General features: G+C 39.6%; 1 protein-coding gene across 2 annotated transcripts in view; it reads right to left on the bottom strand.

Annotated features, from left to right (window-relative positions):
- LRP5 (LDL receptor related protein 5) overlaps positions 1 to 14,892 on the bottom strand; it is a 121,921-nt gene that overhangs the window by 12,963 nt on the left and 94,066 nt on the right. For both annotated transcript variants that reach the window (XM_083479489.1, XM_083479490.1), the window contains exons 12-17: positions 13,747 to 14,070; positions 11,966 to 12,168; positions 8,630 to 8,841; positions 7,952 to 8,142; positions 3,623 to 3,832; positions 1,746 to 1,871 (exon numbers count right to left, since the gene is read on the bottom strand). In XM_083479489.1, the coding sequence (XP_083335615.1) occupies positions 1,746 to 1,871; positions 3,623 to 3,832; positions 7,952 to 8,142; positions 8,630 to 8,841; positions 11,966 to 12,168; positions 13,747 to 14,070 (1,266 nt within the window). The remainder of the gene's footprint in view (positions 1 to 1,745; positions 1,872 to 3,622; positions 3,833 to 7,951; positions 8,143 to 8,629; positions 8,842 to 11,965; positions 12,169 to 13,746; positions 14,071 to 14,892) is intronic.

Below are 14,892 nucleotides of genomic sequence, written 5' to 3'. Positions count from 1 at the left end.
GGAGATGTTTGCCCTTCACAGTGTTATAATTCAAATGAAAGCAGATCAAAAATATGAAGAAGAAGAAGAAGAAAAAAAAGGCAGTAGATAATATCAAGCTATTATTGCAAGATGAGGCTCGCTCTGTGCTTAAAATTGCTGCATCCAGGACACAGAACAAGATCAGAGTAAAATGATTAGGAAAGAATAGGCAAAGACATGGATTTATTGCAATCAAAGCAAAATGCAACATGGCAATAGGAGGAAAGGCTCTGGAAACCTCTTGGAAGTTGAGAAAAATGGGCAAAATAGACTCTCTTTCTTCATTTGTAGAATAGATGCAAAAACTCCGGTACCACAGACCATGTTGTGGTCATGAGACAGAAATTGTTTATAAGGGAAATTACTCTCCCTGGGGAGCTCATAGTCCTAGCAAATATGCCATTTAAGAGAAACAAGCATTCCAAAGTAAACTTAAGAAGAGAAGTAGTAAGCTGAAATGCTGGAGAAGATTCTTTCCTTAAGAGATGAGATGCTCATTTCTCCAGAAAACACAACCACAAATAAGTAAATATATATATATCAGCGGCAAAAGAAAAGTAGGCTATAGGCAGGGGTGACAGAAACAATGTCACAAACAAAGTACTTAAAACTCGAACTGAGAAAATGTTGGAGCTCAAAATATGCTGCTGTTGAGTAACATGGCATCAGTTCCTTTTAATGATGTTTTGCATCTAACTACCACACAATGATTATGCTACTCCCCACCCCCTCTCCTTTGACTGCCAAGGAGTAACAACAACTGTTAAGCTTCCAGGAAAAGACTCAGAAACCCAAGTCCTCTTTTCGAAACTCTGAAAGCAGAACTCCTAAAAAGTGGCCTAATTTCATATGAAATTTAGGCTCACCAGACAACTACGAACAGCCAGAGCCAGCATCAGCTCCTGAGAGAAGGCTCCTGTTTATTCCTGAAGCAGGAGAGTCCCTTTGTTCCCCAAGAAACAGGCTGTAAGTTTACTGAGGAACTCAGAAGACTAAGCACAGAGGTTTGCACACAATGACTTTAAAACAGTGGAAAGTGCTTCTGCAAGTGCCAGGCACAGCATCCATTTTTTGTTGATACCACAAGCACCAGCACTTAACATAGTCCTGTATGCTATGTATTCCCTATACCAGGACAGTCCAACTTTTCATGCCAAGCGGGCTGCAAGAATAGGGGCGCTTGCCTTTTCAAAGCCAGCTACGTTGAGGCGCCAATTTTGGGGAAGAACGTGCAAGGTTCTGACAGGGTCTTAGAGCCTTCCCACCTCCTTACCCAAGAGGGGGGCGGGGAGGAGCGCTAATTAGGTTTTGGGAAGGAGGTGGGAAGACTCTAGGACCCTGTCAGAGCCCTCACGCCTCCTACCCTAAGCTAGCAGTGGAAGAAGGGGGCATCAAATGTTGTCCAGGGTTGCATGAAGCCCGAGCAAGACAGGAGAGTGGGTGAAAAGTATCCACTTTTTGTCCAAGCAGCCTATCCACATCCTTGGAGATAGTAAAAAACAGTCTAATATTTGCAATAATCATGAGAAAACATGGCTTGAGTTTCTTTTGAATCTGTATCAGTCAGATTTGGGGGCAAACACCAGGGGAATTGTGTGCATGAGCTTTATAGGAATTCCACCCATAAAGAAACAAAGCCTAAATGTGCTTGCCTACTGAAATCTAAAGAACTTCTTAAGTTCTGCGGAAAGCACATACAGAAAACTTCCACTTAGGTCACCTACCTCCACATGTTAAGAGGTTCTGTAGAAGGACCAAGTGAACTGGGCAGGAGCACCTTGGCGTTCCATCTCCTTTCGCTATGCAGATGTGTGAACACCCACCGTTGTCCCGGGAACAGGGGTGTGCAGCTTTATAAATTAAAAAAGAAGAAAAAAGAATAGTTATGCTACTACTGTTAAACGACAACTATGGCAAGGAGGAAGGGTGGATAATAAGTAAAACTGCTGCTGCTGCTACTCCTACTGCTGCTACTACTACTAGGTACTACTAGTAGTACATATGATGTTTGAAGTCCAAATATCATGTTGCATCAAATTACACAATCAGAATTTTATTTATCAATTGAAATGTATATATAATTTTTTTAAATTTATTTGAGCGGAACCCTCAAAGGGGTTTACATAAAAGAATATACTCCTGAAATGTTATTTTTGTTTCTGTGTGTGGGGAGGACAAGATCAGGGGGGGACGACGACTAAACATTATCACAAGGTTTAGTGCCATTTTCAAGCAATAGCATTTATGTGTTAAGGGACTGAACAATGACATCTATGTTTTAAGGGGTTTTTTGTTCTTTGGTAGTAGTAGGCATAGTAGTAATACCACCTCTTTCTTTCTGGTGCAGCTAAGTGGAAAATTCTGTAGTTCACCATGCTTATATTGCTTTTGGTAGTCAACATTTAACATGTGAACTTGTGATGCCCTTGCATAAATCACTGACCACCAAAAAAACAAGTTTTACCCCTTAAAAGTGTTTGATGTAACAGGTTTTGCTTTTAAGGACAGACCTGTGCTTCTCAGTGCTCAAGGGCAATATTCTTTTCAAGTGTGAGTGAATACACAGAGCTTGCCATTAAAATATATCACATGCATTTGCAATGTAAATTTGCCACTTAACAAGGAATCAAGCCTTTTTTATTTGTTTTCAGATTTACAAAAGGTATTTGCCACTGCCATGGTAATGATGGTGTGAAATAAGACAGGAAAAAGATGGTCGATTACCGTATTTTTCGCTCTATAACACGCACCTGACCATAACACGCACATAGTTTTGAGAGGAGGAAAACAAGAACAAAACATTCTAAACAAAACAGTGGATGTATGATTTTTGTGGTTCATGCTGCAGCCACAGACATGTGATCTGATGGTGAGTTTGGGGTGGCCCAATGCAAAAATCCTGAGGATCCATGTGGATCCATGCTTTGTAACCATGTTTTTGCACCATTGTGGCCCCAGGCAACAGTGGGTGCGTGATTTTTTTGGTGCAGGCTGTAACCATGGATCCTCTGCTCACGACTGCAGCAGATCCCCCTGTCATCCGTAGGCATTCGCTCCATAACACGCACAGACATTTCCCCTTACTTTCTAGGAGGAAAAAAGTGAGTGTTATGGTGCAAAAAATACGGTAATTCTTATGCAGGACAAGCTGATTTAACTGTCAGCTATTGTCATATGCAGAGCATCTAAGACACTGGTAAACTTTATGAGATACCAAGAAAGCTCTTGTGATCCAGGGAGTGAAAATCTGGACCTTTACTTAGTGCTTTCTCCCCCCCCCCCAAAAAAAAATATTTATCTGCAACTAATTGTAGATAAACTAACCTCTATCCAACTAATTTCTTCAGGGTAGAAATAGGTCATATTTTTCTAACAGTAACTTCTATATTCCCAAGGTACATCTTAAAATAATCAAAATATCGCACACTAGAACATGGCAACAATACCTGCTTAAGTTCTATCCTATTAGTAGTGACCTCATGGCCTTGGTCAGCGAGCTGAGAAGGAAGATGCCCATGTATATTGTGCTTAAAAGTCTAAAGCATCAAGGAGAACGTATCACTGCAGAAATCTGAAATATCTAGCTCTGTAATAAACTTACAAAATTCCTCCATGTCGACATCTTCAACTGCATGAATGCCAGTTAGATGAACTATTCGACCTTGTATTCTTGTCCTCTTGTACCCATTAGTTTTCTCAGCTCTTTCTATCATCTGCTGCTGGCGGTCAATCCAGTAGAGATGATTTCCCAATACTGTCAGTCCCATTGGCTGAAGAATGTTGGCATCTTGTAGTGTCACACGGTTTGCTCCTGAAAGTAAAATACTATTTTTGTGATGACATGCTTTTTTAAAAAAAAAAGTTAATAAAATTAGTTCAAAAAAATTCAGTAACTGCTTAATGTTTGCTTAACAATTTTTCAGCATCTCCACAATTGGACGTGATGAAGTTCAAGAACAATCTGGATAAAATGGATGCAGAAACAGACACACGGGCCTACCAAAAGGACTAATGAGGAGAAAATGGCCAACCACTATCATTCAATGCAGAAAAGAGTGCCCCATTATATCCTGTGTCAGAGGGCTTTTGGATCATTTTTGAAAGCAATGTCACTTGGGCAGACTATACATAAAAGAGTAATTATTTTTCTAGTTTTCCAAATATGTTTGAATGTGCATGCGCGCACGCACACTTTGTGTGCAACAAGCAGCCAATTTCATTTCTTACCAATCTGAATGTACATGCCAATGTAAACACGTTTCTTCCCATGTGACCTTAGCTTTTTAAAGCTTCATACTTTTACACACTAACCCCATATATCTGGTGCCACAATTATATGCCAGAATGTACGCCTCAGGGGAAAACTGTAAATCATAGGTAAGAGCTGGTGCTGTAAGTGGGAGTTAATAGACAAATTGGCTACGTTCTCGCTTACCTCAAATGAATATACCCCCCCCAGTAGATGTTTGAACTGCGACAATACACCCTGATCCACAGAAACACCAGTATAGGGTCTTTTGTCCCCTGCCAAACAGATGATCAGCAGTATCAGCTATGGAAGTGCTGGGTGCTTTGTGGAAGTATGGCCTCTAAGTCTGCTACACTTCCATGAATTCATATGAGCAACACAGCCTCACGTGGATTTGAGTAATGCAGCTTAAAGTCATTTAAGAAGGTTATTGAATATATATTATGAAATCTATACAGGCATCCTGCATACGTAGCATTATTTATACACAGTCACTTAATTATAATAGGCTCTCAATTCGCTTTATTTAAATTTTGGTCTCCAAAAGGATTGGACTCTGTCCAAGGGAATATAAATGCACCCTATTTAACTGTTTTAAAAACATGCCACTGCAAAAAAAGCAGCATTTGTAACTTATGCACAACTATTAAGAAGAAACAACCTGCATTTTTTCTATTATGTCAGAAAAGCCACATTCCAGCCATTTTTGAGTGTGTGCATAATCTTTTCTCCCCAAACATTATTTATGGGTACCTGGTGCCAATATTTCTAATTCGATAACCTCTAATACCTTTGTGAGAACTTAAGGGTGTAAAATCTTTTTTTCTACTGACTTTTTTATAATGGTCACAGAATAAAATATTGTAGGTGCAGACTGCAACATGCTAATGAGCAAACAATTCTGCTAATTTACTGAATAAAATTGCTAGAGTTCAGCCATGCATGCAAACGCAACATTTCTTCTTACTGCAGCTGGTATTAAATTGATTCAGAAGACTACACTGTACAAAGACTCTTGTTTTACTCTCCCAGCCCCCTGCAAAGGAGTACTTTGTAGCATACAAATTATACTAAATAAAGGAAAACATCTGAGGGGTAATATTTTTTTAAAAAAAACACACACATTACTAGTAAATAAATAACAATTACCCAAAAACAAAAGTAACACACACAGTGCTACCAATAAAAATAAAAATAAAAATGCACAAGTTCTTCAAGAACAATTTGCCAAAGTTTATCATATGAGGTTGATGGCTGTAAACGATACTTATTCTTATTGACATATACAATACATGCATAACAAATCTCACAAAAAATATTATCTTCATGTTATCCATTTAAAGGCTACATTTGTTTGGCAAGTTTCTCTGTAAGAATGATGGACCAACAAGCCCCACAAGCAAGTCCTTGTAGTTTCTCAGGCACTTCCAAGCATCACTTCTCTGAAAATCTAGTACTTCTAGGAGTTGGATACAGACATTCAAACCCAATGGCTGGGATCCAAAGAGTTTCCTGACGTATACTCAGTGACTAGTTTTCTTAAAAGAAAGAAAGAAAAGCAGACCAGACCTATCCCATGCCAGATCACAATCTTTTTTTTGAAAATTTCAACAGTTTCAAAAGCAGTTTGCCATGTGGCAAGGGGGTCCGCTATTCAGTGAAGGGGGTCCGCTGACCAGCAAGGATCTTTATGGCTTTGTGCTCAAGGCCAGAATTTAATATGCCAGCTCAAGAGACTGAATCATGGTGCAATGGGGTGGGTTGGAGTGGAACCTGCCAGATTATGAGCAGAATTTGACATAATCTAGCAGTGGCTGTACTTTTAAATTCCAATACATGGCTTTTACTGGTCAGAGAAGTAGATCCTGGGTGTCTGACAGCCCTCCCCACATGGAAAGAGAGCAGCAGCTAACCATACTAGCAAAAAGCAAGATGAATTGGGACAGTAGACGCTTACGGGGTGCTCTGGATTCTGGCTGTTAAATTTGGCTATAGTTGAACAAGCAATCAGTTCTTTTCCCCAGTAAACCAAAACAAATTATATTACAAGTATTTAATGTACACAGTAATTAACTACTCAGATTTATAACAGTTAATAAATTCAACCTGATTGAAAGAAAAAAAGGAGTGTCTGTGTGTAGCTCTCTCCCTCCACACACACACACCCTGTACATTGAGATATTTCACAGACTTTGAGCTATTTTATTACCAATAGACTTATTTGTAAAACATCATTATAGCTATTACATCCGGCCTAAAGCTACCTCTGGGTTCTGAGAAGCAGAATGTTTTTCAAGGGTGGGGATACAGAGACATGTCTGTAGATAAAACTGGATGAACTGTCAACTTTGCCTAAAGGTTAAATAATAGTAGATTTAGCTGCTGTTCTTTGAATTTCACTATAGTAGGATTAAATATATTTTATTTTTTAAGAGGTTCATCCATCTACACTGGCATAGAGAAGATGCTCTTCAGAGCAGTTTACTAATATATATTGGATTACCTCAGGAACCAGTTAACTTACACAAGAACATGAAGGAAAAGTTTCCCATCCACTCCTCCTGTCAGTAGTCCCCTTATTCCCACTCCCCCAACTGCTCAGGGGGCTTTTGAGAGGACACAGCTGGCTCCAGAGGGCAAGGAGAAACAGGGAACTTTCCTTCTGTGAACTTAAGTCAACAACTTAGGATCCAATATATTATGAAAATTTAAGGTAACTTGCCAGGTGCATATTTGCCCTTGGCAACCAATCTAAAATATTTTATTCTGTGCTGACAATATGGAACATGTCCTTTGCACCAAGTGTGTTTATTTATGCACAAATAGGAGAGAAGCACTATGGGTTGCATTAAAAGTGATCATGTCCAAATCAAACAATCATTTATGTGACTCATACTGCCTATTTAATAAACATTGCATTCTCTTTTATCCAGATACCCTTTCTTCTTTTCATTAAAGTAACAGGGCGGAGGAAGGATTTTATACCAGAAGTATTATTGTAAGTGAGGCACATGTTGCTTGATCAAGCCTAATACTTCAGTCTCTGAAAAATGAAATTCTGCAGATGAACACATAAGGTGGAATAGGAACGTCAAGCTGCCAAAAATTGTCACAGTTAACATCCAAGCAATATCAAGTTCATGGCTGAATCTTTGCCAATATCTGTATCAGTTAAAAGTGCCACATATTTCTTACTAATCTCTGTCCAATACAACATTCACTTCATCTTTGTATTATACTATATATATGAAGCTTTCGTTTTGTAAGCAGACGTGTCCCAACTGTTACTGGAAACTCTCTTGCCCGCATTTATTTAAAGTCTGATTTAGGTTTTTTTTTATCATGGAAATTTATTTTGAAATAAAAGTGCAAGTGACAGAAAGGACAACTGCTTTATGACGATATTCCACCCCAGCAAACAATGACAAACAAGGGGGAAGAATGAGGGTGGGAAAATTAGAGTTCATACCTATTAACAGAAAGCTTCCATTACAGGAATTGGTATTACCATCTCAGAATTACGTTACGATAAATCAGTACCCTAGACAAAAAACCCTATTTATGATTTCTGCAGCTCACTAGAAAGGTTACAAGAGGAAGGGAAATAAAAAAACCCCGCAACGAAAAGGAAGACATCTAAATTCTTTAAACTATACATAATTTAAATGGGACAAAACACACCTGATAAATCACAGCTTTCAATTCGTTTGAGATCTGCATCTACCCAAAAAAGCTTTCCCAGTTTGTTGTCAACCACCAAGGCAACAGGCCGGAGCAAGCCAGTAGTGAAGAGCACCTCTCGTTCTGTTCCATCCAAGGCTGCACGCTCAATCTTCGGGGCTCGTTCTTGCATATTGGTGAAATACATATACCTGACAACAAGTAGGAAAACAGCCATAGAGAGTTAGCACAGTTTCTTAAATGGAAGATACAGTATATCATGGTATTCTTGCTATGGACCCTGACATGAAAATTTAAGAAATCTACATCTGAAACAGGACGTTACTGCTCAACTTCCAAGACTGATTGGTCGGTAACTTTGGGGGAGAAGAACAGAAAGAGGAAATCCCATTAACATTAATTTGTTTGCAAATTAAAACAAGCATGAAGCTAAATTAGAATGTTTCTGAGATTCCCACACACAACGTTTCAAGGGCTAAGGTTTAATACCCCGCAGCAAATGGTCTGAAGGCTTCTACATTTTCATCCTTGTCAGTATGGCCTGTTGACGCAGCCCTATGCAAGCTATTTCCCCAAGTAAAAAAAAAGGCAGGATACATTTCAGAATGTATGAAACGTAAGAAAGTGCCATATCATCTGGACAATCTATTCATTCTTACACAACAAAAGGATTCTCACCCTCGCTCAGCATTTACTACTATGGCCCTTGGCTTGTCATGGTCTCCCCGTAGCACAACTCCAATCTGCTCCCCACTAAGTCTGTAGACGTTGACCGTATTTGTGGCTTCACAGGTCCAGTACAAAGTATGGCTGAAAATATCAATACTCAGGTCATGTGGCTGCTTTTCTGGATTTTGGCTTTGGTTTGGAGTACTCATGACTGTGAAAGGCTGCAAGAAGATGACGAGGACATAAAATAGGAATAAAATGGGGAGAAAGAAAGATATAAACATAACAAAGTTAAGGAATGCATACTGTAAGGAGAGTCTAATGAAAAGGGCACTCACACAATAAAGGAAATCTAAGTTGCTTAAGGAAAAATAATAGCTCTTTCCCCCCTTCACTCATACATTATAGTAGGCAGCCTCTTATAGATGAGGTATTCCCAGCTATGAGAGAAATGAGTGGATATCTCTTTTGAAGAGAGTACCCACCACCCGCTATTCAAAGTAAAATCCTCTTATCAAAATCCTCTAAAAAATCTGATGCCTAATCAATTAACCATAGCAAACTTTCATGAACAACAGAAGCAGGTAATGGATGAGGCAGCAATACAGAAATATACAATTTGTATATTAGGACTAAATTGCAATCTGTTCCTTAATGATAAACAATGTGATTTGCTTAACTTATGTTGTCCAAGCATGACTCAAATATTACCCAAACAGTTTTGGTGTAAGCAAACAATCTTGCAATTATATAATAAAATAAAAAAACCACAACCATGGAAGTTTAATATCCAATTATAAACATTAAGGTTCATAAAATGCTAATTAACAGAATTAATTGGAGTATGAAGTAGCAAAAATAGCCAAACAATTAAAAGTACAATTATTTAACACCCATATGTCCCTAGGAGGTACTTCTTCAAACACTGAAACTCTTGCCTATGCTGTACAACAATCTGTGTCATAATAAGCAGCTTCCAATGTAATTTGCACCTAGGAAGGGCCACTAATAGGAAGCCATTCAGCAATTAACGCCTGGCAGGCATCCCTCAAAGAGCAGATCTGACACTATAAGGCCCCTCCTTACTACAAACAATAATTCATTATCTGGAAAGAAAATGCTATGGAAAATTCATCACATCAGCCTACATGGTACTTTTTTTTCTTTTTAAAACTCAGCCTGCTTATAGGAATTCTTTGCAACATCTTCTGGGGTCTTTGAGTAAAACATACTGGAAATACAGGTCATCAACCACTTAAGAGGAGGGAGCATGGGACAACATTACTCTGCCCAGCTGTGGAGGGTGTAAGGTGTGCCATACTGAGGGGGTTATAAAAAATGCAGTTATAACACTGAGACCACAACATAGAAATGTATGTTCTCCTCCTGCTTCCCTAGAAAAAAACTCCCCCTGTCTACCTTAACCATGCTTATTGCATTATATTAGCACCAATATTAAATTATAGTTAGGGCTAATGAGGGTCCTGCCTTTCAAAAGATTTGAAGCCTCACAGAAGCTCCTAAGCAGTGTGGAGCTGGTGCACAATACAAGGAAGACTGGGGCAGAAAGAGAGACAGAAGCCTCATAGTTTTCTTGTGCATCCTAAGGTCTGAGGCAACAGATTCTGTACCAACAGATTCTGTACCATCTTCATTCCTTCCACTTGTTAAGTCTATTTAGAAATAGTGTGGAAGGGTTTGTTTGTTTGTTTGTTTAAAAAACTACAAAATCTTTCCCCCACCCCACTTGCTTCACACAGGATTTCAATTTAGTTGTTGGTGGTACAAACCCTTGTTTGTGAGACAGTAGCTAACACAGAAGAGAGGCACAGGCAGACAGTCTAAAGATGTTTGGAGAACAAGGACGAACAAGCATTGATTGTCCTTCAACTTTCCCCCTGTATCCTTTGTGCAGAAGAAGTGGAGAAGCTTTTATTCATAGTTTGCATTTCATCAAATACAGAAAACTGTCCTGGTTATACAAACCATGGTTTCCTGTATTTAGACAAAATGGAAAACTGAAACTTATTGCAAACTTCTCATCTCCTGTAACATGTAAAGCAAGAGGTGGGTGGTTGAAAGGGGAATGGGGCTCATGTCTGTACTCAAAATAATAACCCATGATTTGTCAGCAAGTCTGAATCAAGCCCAAGATTGACATTTATGAATGATAAAAGTTCTAAATGATATACATATAACTCAAAACGTAATATTGTGTGCTTGTCAGTTTGGAATTGAAACAGAGCCACCAAAAACATATGGCAGCTATTTCAACATGCTTGAGGGATTCTCAAGGGGAGTAAATGACATTTTAAAAAAGGCCTTACAGCAGTGATGGCCAGATTTGGCCCTCCAGCTGTTTTGGGACTATAATTCCCATCATCCCTGACCATTGGTCCTGTTAGCAAGGGGTGATGGGAGTTGTAGTCCCAAAACAGCTGGAGGGCCAAGTTTGGCCATCACTGCCTTACAGGGTCCTCTAGACTTCCAGACATTTGGTGGCAGTTAAGCAGAAGAGAGGGAGAAAGGGTCTAAAGAACTAGAAAATCAGACAGGCTGTGTGAGTCTATCAATGAAGTCTAAAGCTGACAGCAAGTGAGACACAGGCCTGGTTTGCATGTCATGCTAAGCCAAACTATGGCTTAGCAGGACCGCGAAAGCATGTGGACTCCTGGAGAGAAGCTTACAGCCGCTTTGCTCTTCTGTGGTCCCTTATGCTGCAGCACCCAAGCTAAGCCATCCGAACCTGGGCTCGCACTTAAGCTCTCCCCAGTCTAACCACAAGCTGTAACCGAGGCTTGTTTTTGGCTAAGCGTGATGTGTAAAGCAGACCACAGAATGTCAGGGTGTCAGCTGAAGAACAACCACCGCCACCACAAGTAAAATGGAGAACAGGGGGAGGGCGGGAACTGGCCTGCTCAAGCTCCTGACATCATAAACTAAGTATCGGGGGAGGGGTACTAGGACTGGGTGGTTCTTCCCACTTCTTAGAATTATTAACGGAATGTATTGGAAAGAAAAGACAGCTTTCCTCCTCACTTTTCAATAATTATGTGTTGCCTCACTATGAAACGCTCTGATTTGGGGCTGGCAGCTCTCTACTGCAGCAGGAGAAGGAATGCTGGGAGGGCATTGAGCGCAATGAAGGCTCTCTACTCCAAGGCCTCAGAAACACTACAGATTCCTTTCCCAGAATGCTTTGAGCCCCAAACAGGAGCCCTATTCTTAGAAGGTGGAGATTCTCTAGAACATCATATTACAAGTCTCACCTGCGATACATTTTTACGAAAACATACACCAACAGATAGACATATACCATTGTTGTTATTATTATTTTAAGCTTACCTGAGTGCCATCATCTTTGGCTCTTTTAATAATATTCTGGCGTCCGTCTACCCAATAGATAAATTTATCCAATGGATCATAATCAATAGCCTTGACATTTCTTAGACCATGGATAGGAAGGATGATGTCTGGGCTCTGCTGGTCATCTGGTATCATTCGACTTATTGCAGTCTTCTGACTAAACAGTAAGAAGCTGCTAGGTGCTAAAAGAACAAAGAGAACAGTTAACATTATCATCTATAAATACAAGGATCGTGGCAAAAACAGGAAGGCTCAAGAACTGCATTTGTGAAAATATCAAAAAATAGAAAGAAGCAATGTTCCAGCTTGCAAGTTTTACTATTGTTTTTGCACAGTTAACAGTTTAAGACTGTTAAAGAGTAATTTAGAATCATATTTTCAACTGGAACATAACTATCAATCAGTATAGCAGAAGAGCAAATGATTCAACAATACAATTATTTTAGAAACTTAACTATTATGCCACTGCTCACAGAGAGAAAAGAAATCCCAAAACTTTTTATTTCACACTATAGTGCATTTCCTCCAAAAGGTAAAGCTGAAGTTATTGCAGATCTCAAAGTTATGTTTTTGGAAACCTCTGAAATGCATAACAGCTGCGATTAAGTCATAAGACTTTACAGTCTGTTTCAGGGAACTATGTTACAATATAATTGGTTTCAGTGTCTTAAATAGATCAGCTCCAAACCCCAGAGAACCAACCAGCCTACTCTCTATCACAAACAAAACAAAACAAAATAAATGCATAGTCCTTCAAGTGGATATGACTCTAAAAAGTTTGAAACAACCATTCACAATCTTTTTGAATTTGGGGATGGGAGGCGGGGGGACTGCTAGGCCATCCTAACCAAGCATACATTGGGGGAATATGCATACAGACCCTCACAAACAGCCATAATCATACAGTTGGTTGCTGCATGCAAGTACTTATGGGTTGGAGTAAAGGCAAATTGAAGCTACCAATTTCTTTTGTGCTGCTCCACCCACCCATCATTCAACTTGGGAAGGAGCAACATCATGAGACTGCTGGGACTAGCGCTAATTCAAGGGGAAGAATTAGCACTTCATGATTGATGGAGGATGAAGAACCACCCCTGATCAGGCATGCAGGCTCTGTGGTGCTGGAAGGAAGTTAATGAGTCTGCCCAGCCTGCCCTACAGCAGGAAATAAGTGGTTTCTTCCTCTAGCTAGCTTTTCCTTTCCAAATTCTTTCTTAGGATCTTCTACCTCACTCCAACTTTCTTGCTTTGTCCTGCACGCACTTGAGCCAAGACTCTGTTTTAGTGGGGTGGGCTAGAACGGAGAAAGGGAGAGAGAGTACAGCCTCCAAGGGTGGGATGTTCTCCAGATGCTTCTGGCAGCATCAGTTGTGGATCCCTCCCAAATTTCCAACTCTTTCTCTCCCACGTGCATTTACATTATGTATTTCTATAGAATATGCATGTGTGTTATATAGTAAGCCTGCAACTTATGCGCATTAAACTTGCGCACATTCAGCATTACATGTGTTGCAAAAAAAGTGTTTTTTTAATTAAAAGGGGGCGGGGTTCTGAGGAAAAATTACTTTGACAATCCCAATAGTAGTACAGAAACACTTAAATAAATAGATACACACACACACACACACACACACACACACACACACGTACGTGTGAACATGGCCAACATGTACAATGAAGTCATGTTTGTGAACCAAGGGCTCGCTACGAGACAATAGTTGCAAGTATTTTTACAACTGCAGAAAAAGGTAAACACATACAACTGCAGTTCCGGCTGTTGGGATCCAACGTGTAGTGAGATGCACAGCCACAAGTATAGCCATTGGGTACGGCCAGGCACAGCTGCCCACAGTGCCCATTGTTTTGTACACAGTCGTTGAAGCCATCTTGCCGCGATGAGTGGAAAACCAATATATCCATCACAAAATCCAGACGTCCCTGAATTAGCGTCCGGTTCCTCCCATTTGTCTTGTCCGCTCTTTCTATGCTGTGAAGGTTCCAATCTGTCCAGTAGATGAAGTCACTGTACTGAGTTAGGCCAAAGGGATGAGGTAGATCATCAGCTATTATTTCCCTCTCTTGTCCTGAGGAAACATGAACATATGTTGTTAATAAATGTTAAAAAAATGAGAATTAGGTAGCCAAATGATAAAAGATTAATTGCGGGAGATAGATTTTAACTTTTTCTCTTTTTTTGCTTTCAAAACATACCGTGTCTAATTTGGATGCCACAAGGATTTTAAATGATCACCAATGACCTTTTAATTACCATGAAGGCAGGTTGCCCATCACGGCCGCTCTACAATTCCCAATCCCCCAGCCCAGGAAAACCTGCACAATATTGCACTTTGGGGGGAAAGGACTGAACTAGGTTTGGAACTCAAGAACAGTATTTATTCTTGAACATTCCCAATGAGTGCTTTGGTCTCAATCTCAGTCTCTCTCTCCCTCTCTCTCTCTCTTTCTCTCTCTCTCTCTCTCACACACACACATACAAAAACACATAAATAAAACCATTTGGGATCTACTAGCTCAGCTTCACTTAATGGAAAAGCCTATTTTCAGGCAAACCCCTCTCCCTGCACCCGATTACAGCCTATATTTTGCTGCAAATGCTATTCTGAGGATGGGCGGTGAATGTATCAAAGGAGCTACTTCTTTGATTGTTTAACATACTCTTCGTTTTTGTATGATTTATATTGTAAGAACTGTTAAGAAGAGCTGCTAAGAACTATAAAATCTGACTGACTGAAGCTACAGTTGCTTCAGATTTTTCTTTCATTTCACAGGCCAATGCTTTCAAATATTTTAGTGGGGTTTTTTTTTTAAAAAAAACTTAAAATACAAAGAATATTTAAGAATTTTAAATATGCTCATATATACCTCCAAATTAAGTTTTACACCAA

This window comes from Podarcis liolepis (assembly GCF_965112155.1).
Source record: "Podarcis liolepis genome assembly, chromosome: 1".
Lineage (NCBI taxonomy): Eukaryota > Metazoa > Chordata > Lepidosauria > Squamata > Lacertidae > Podarcis > Podarcis liolepis.
Note: the sequence above shows the minus strand (reverse complement) of the source record. Positions and strands in the feature narration are given on the sequence as shown.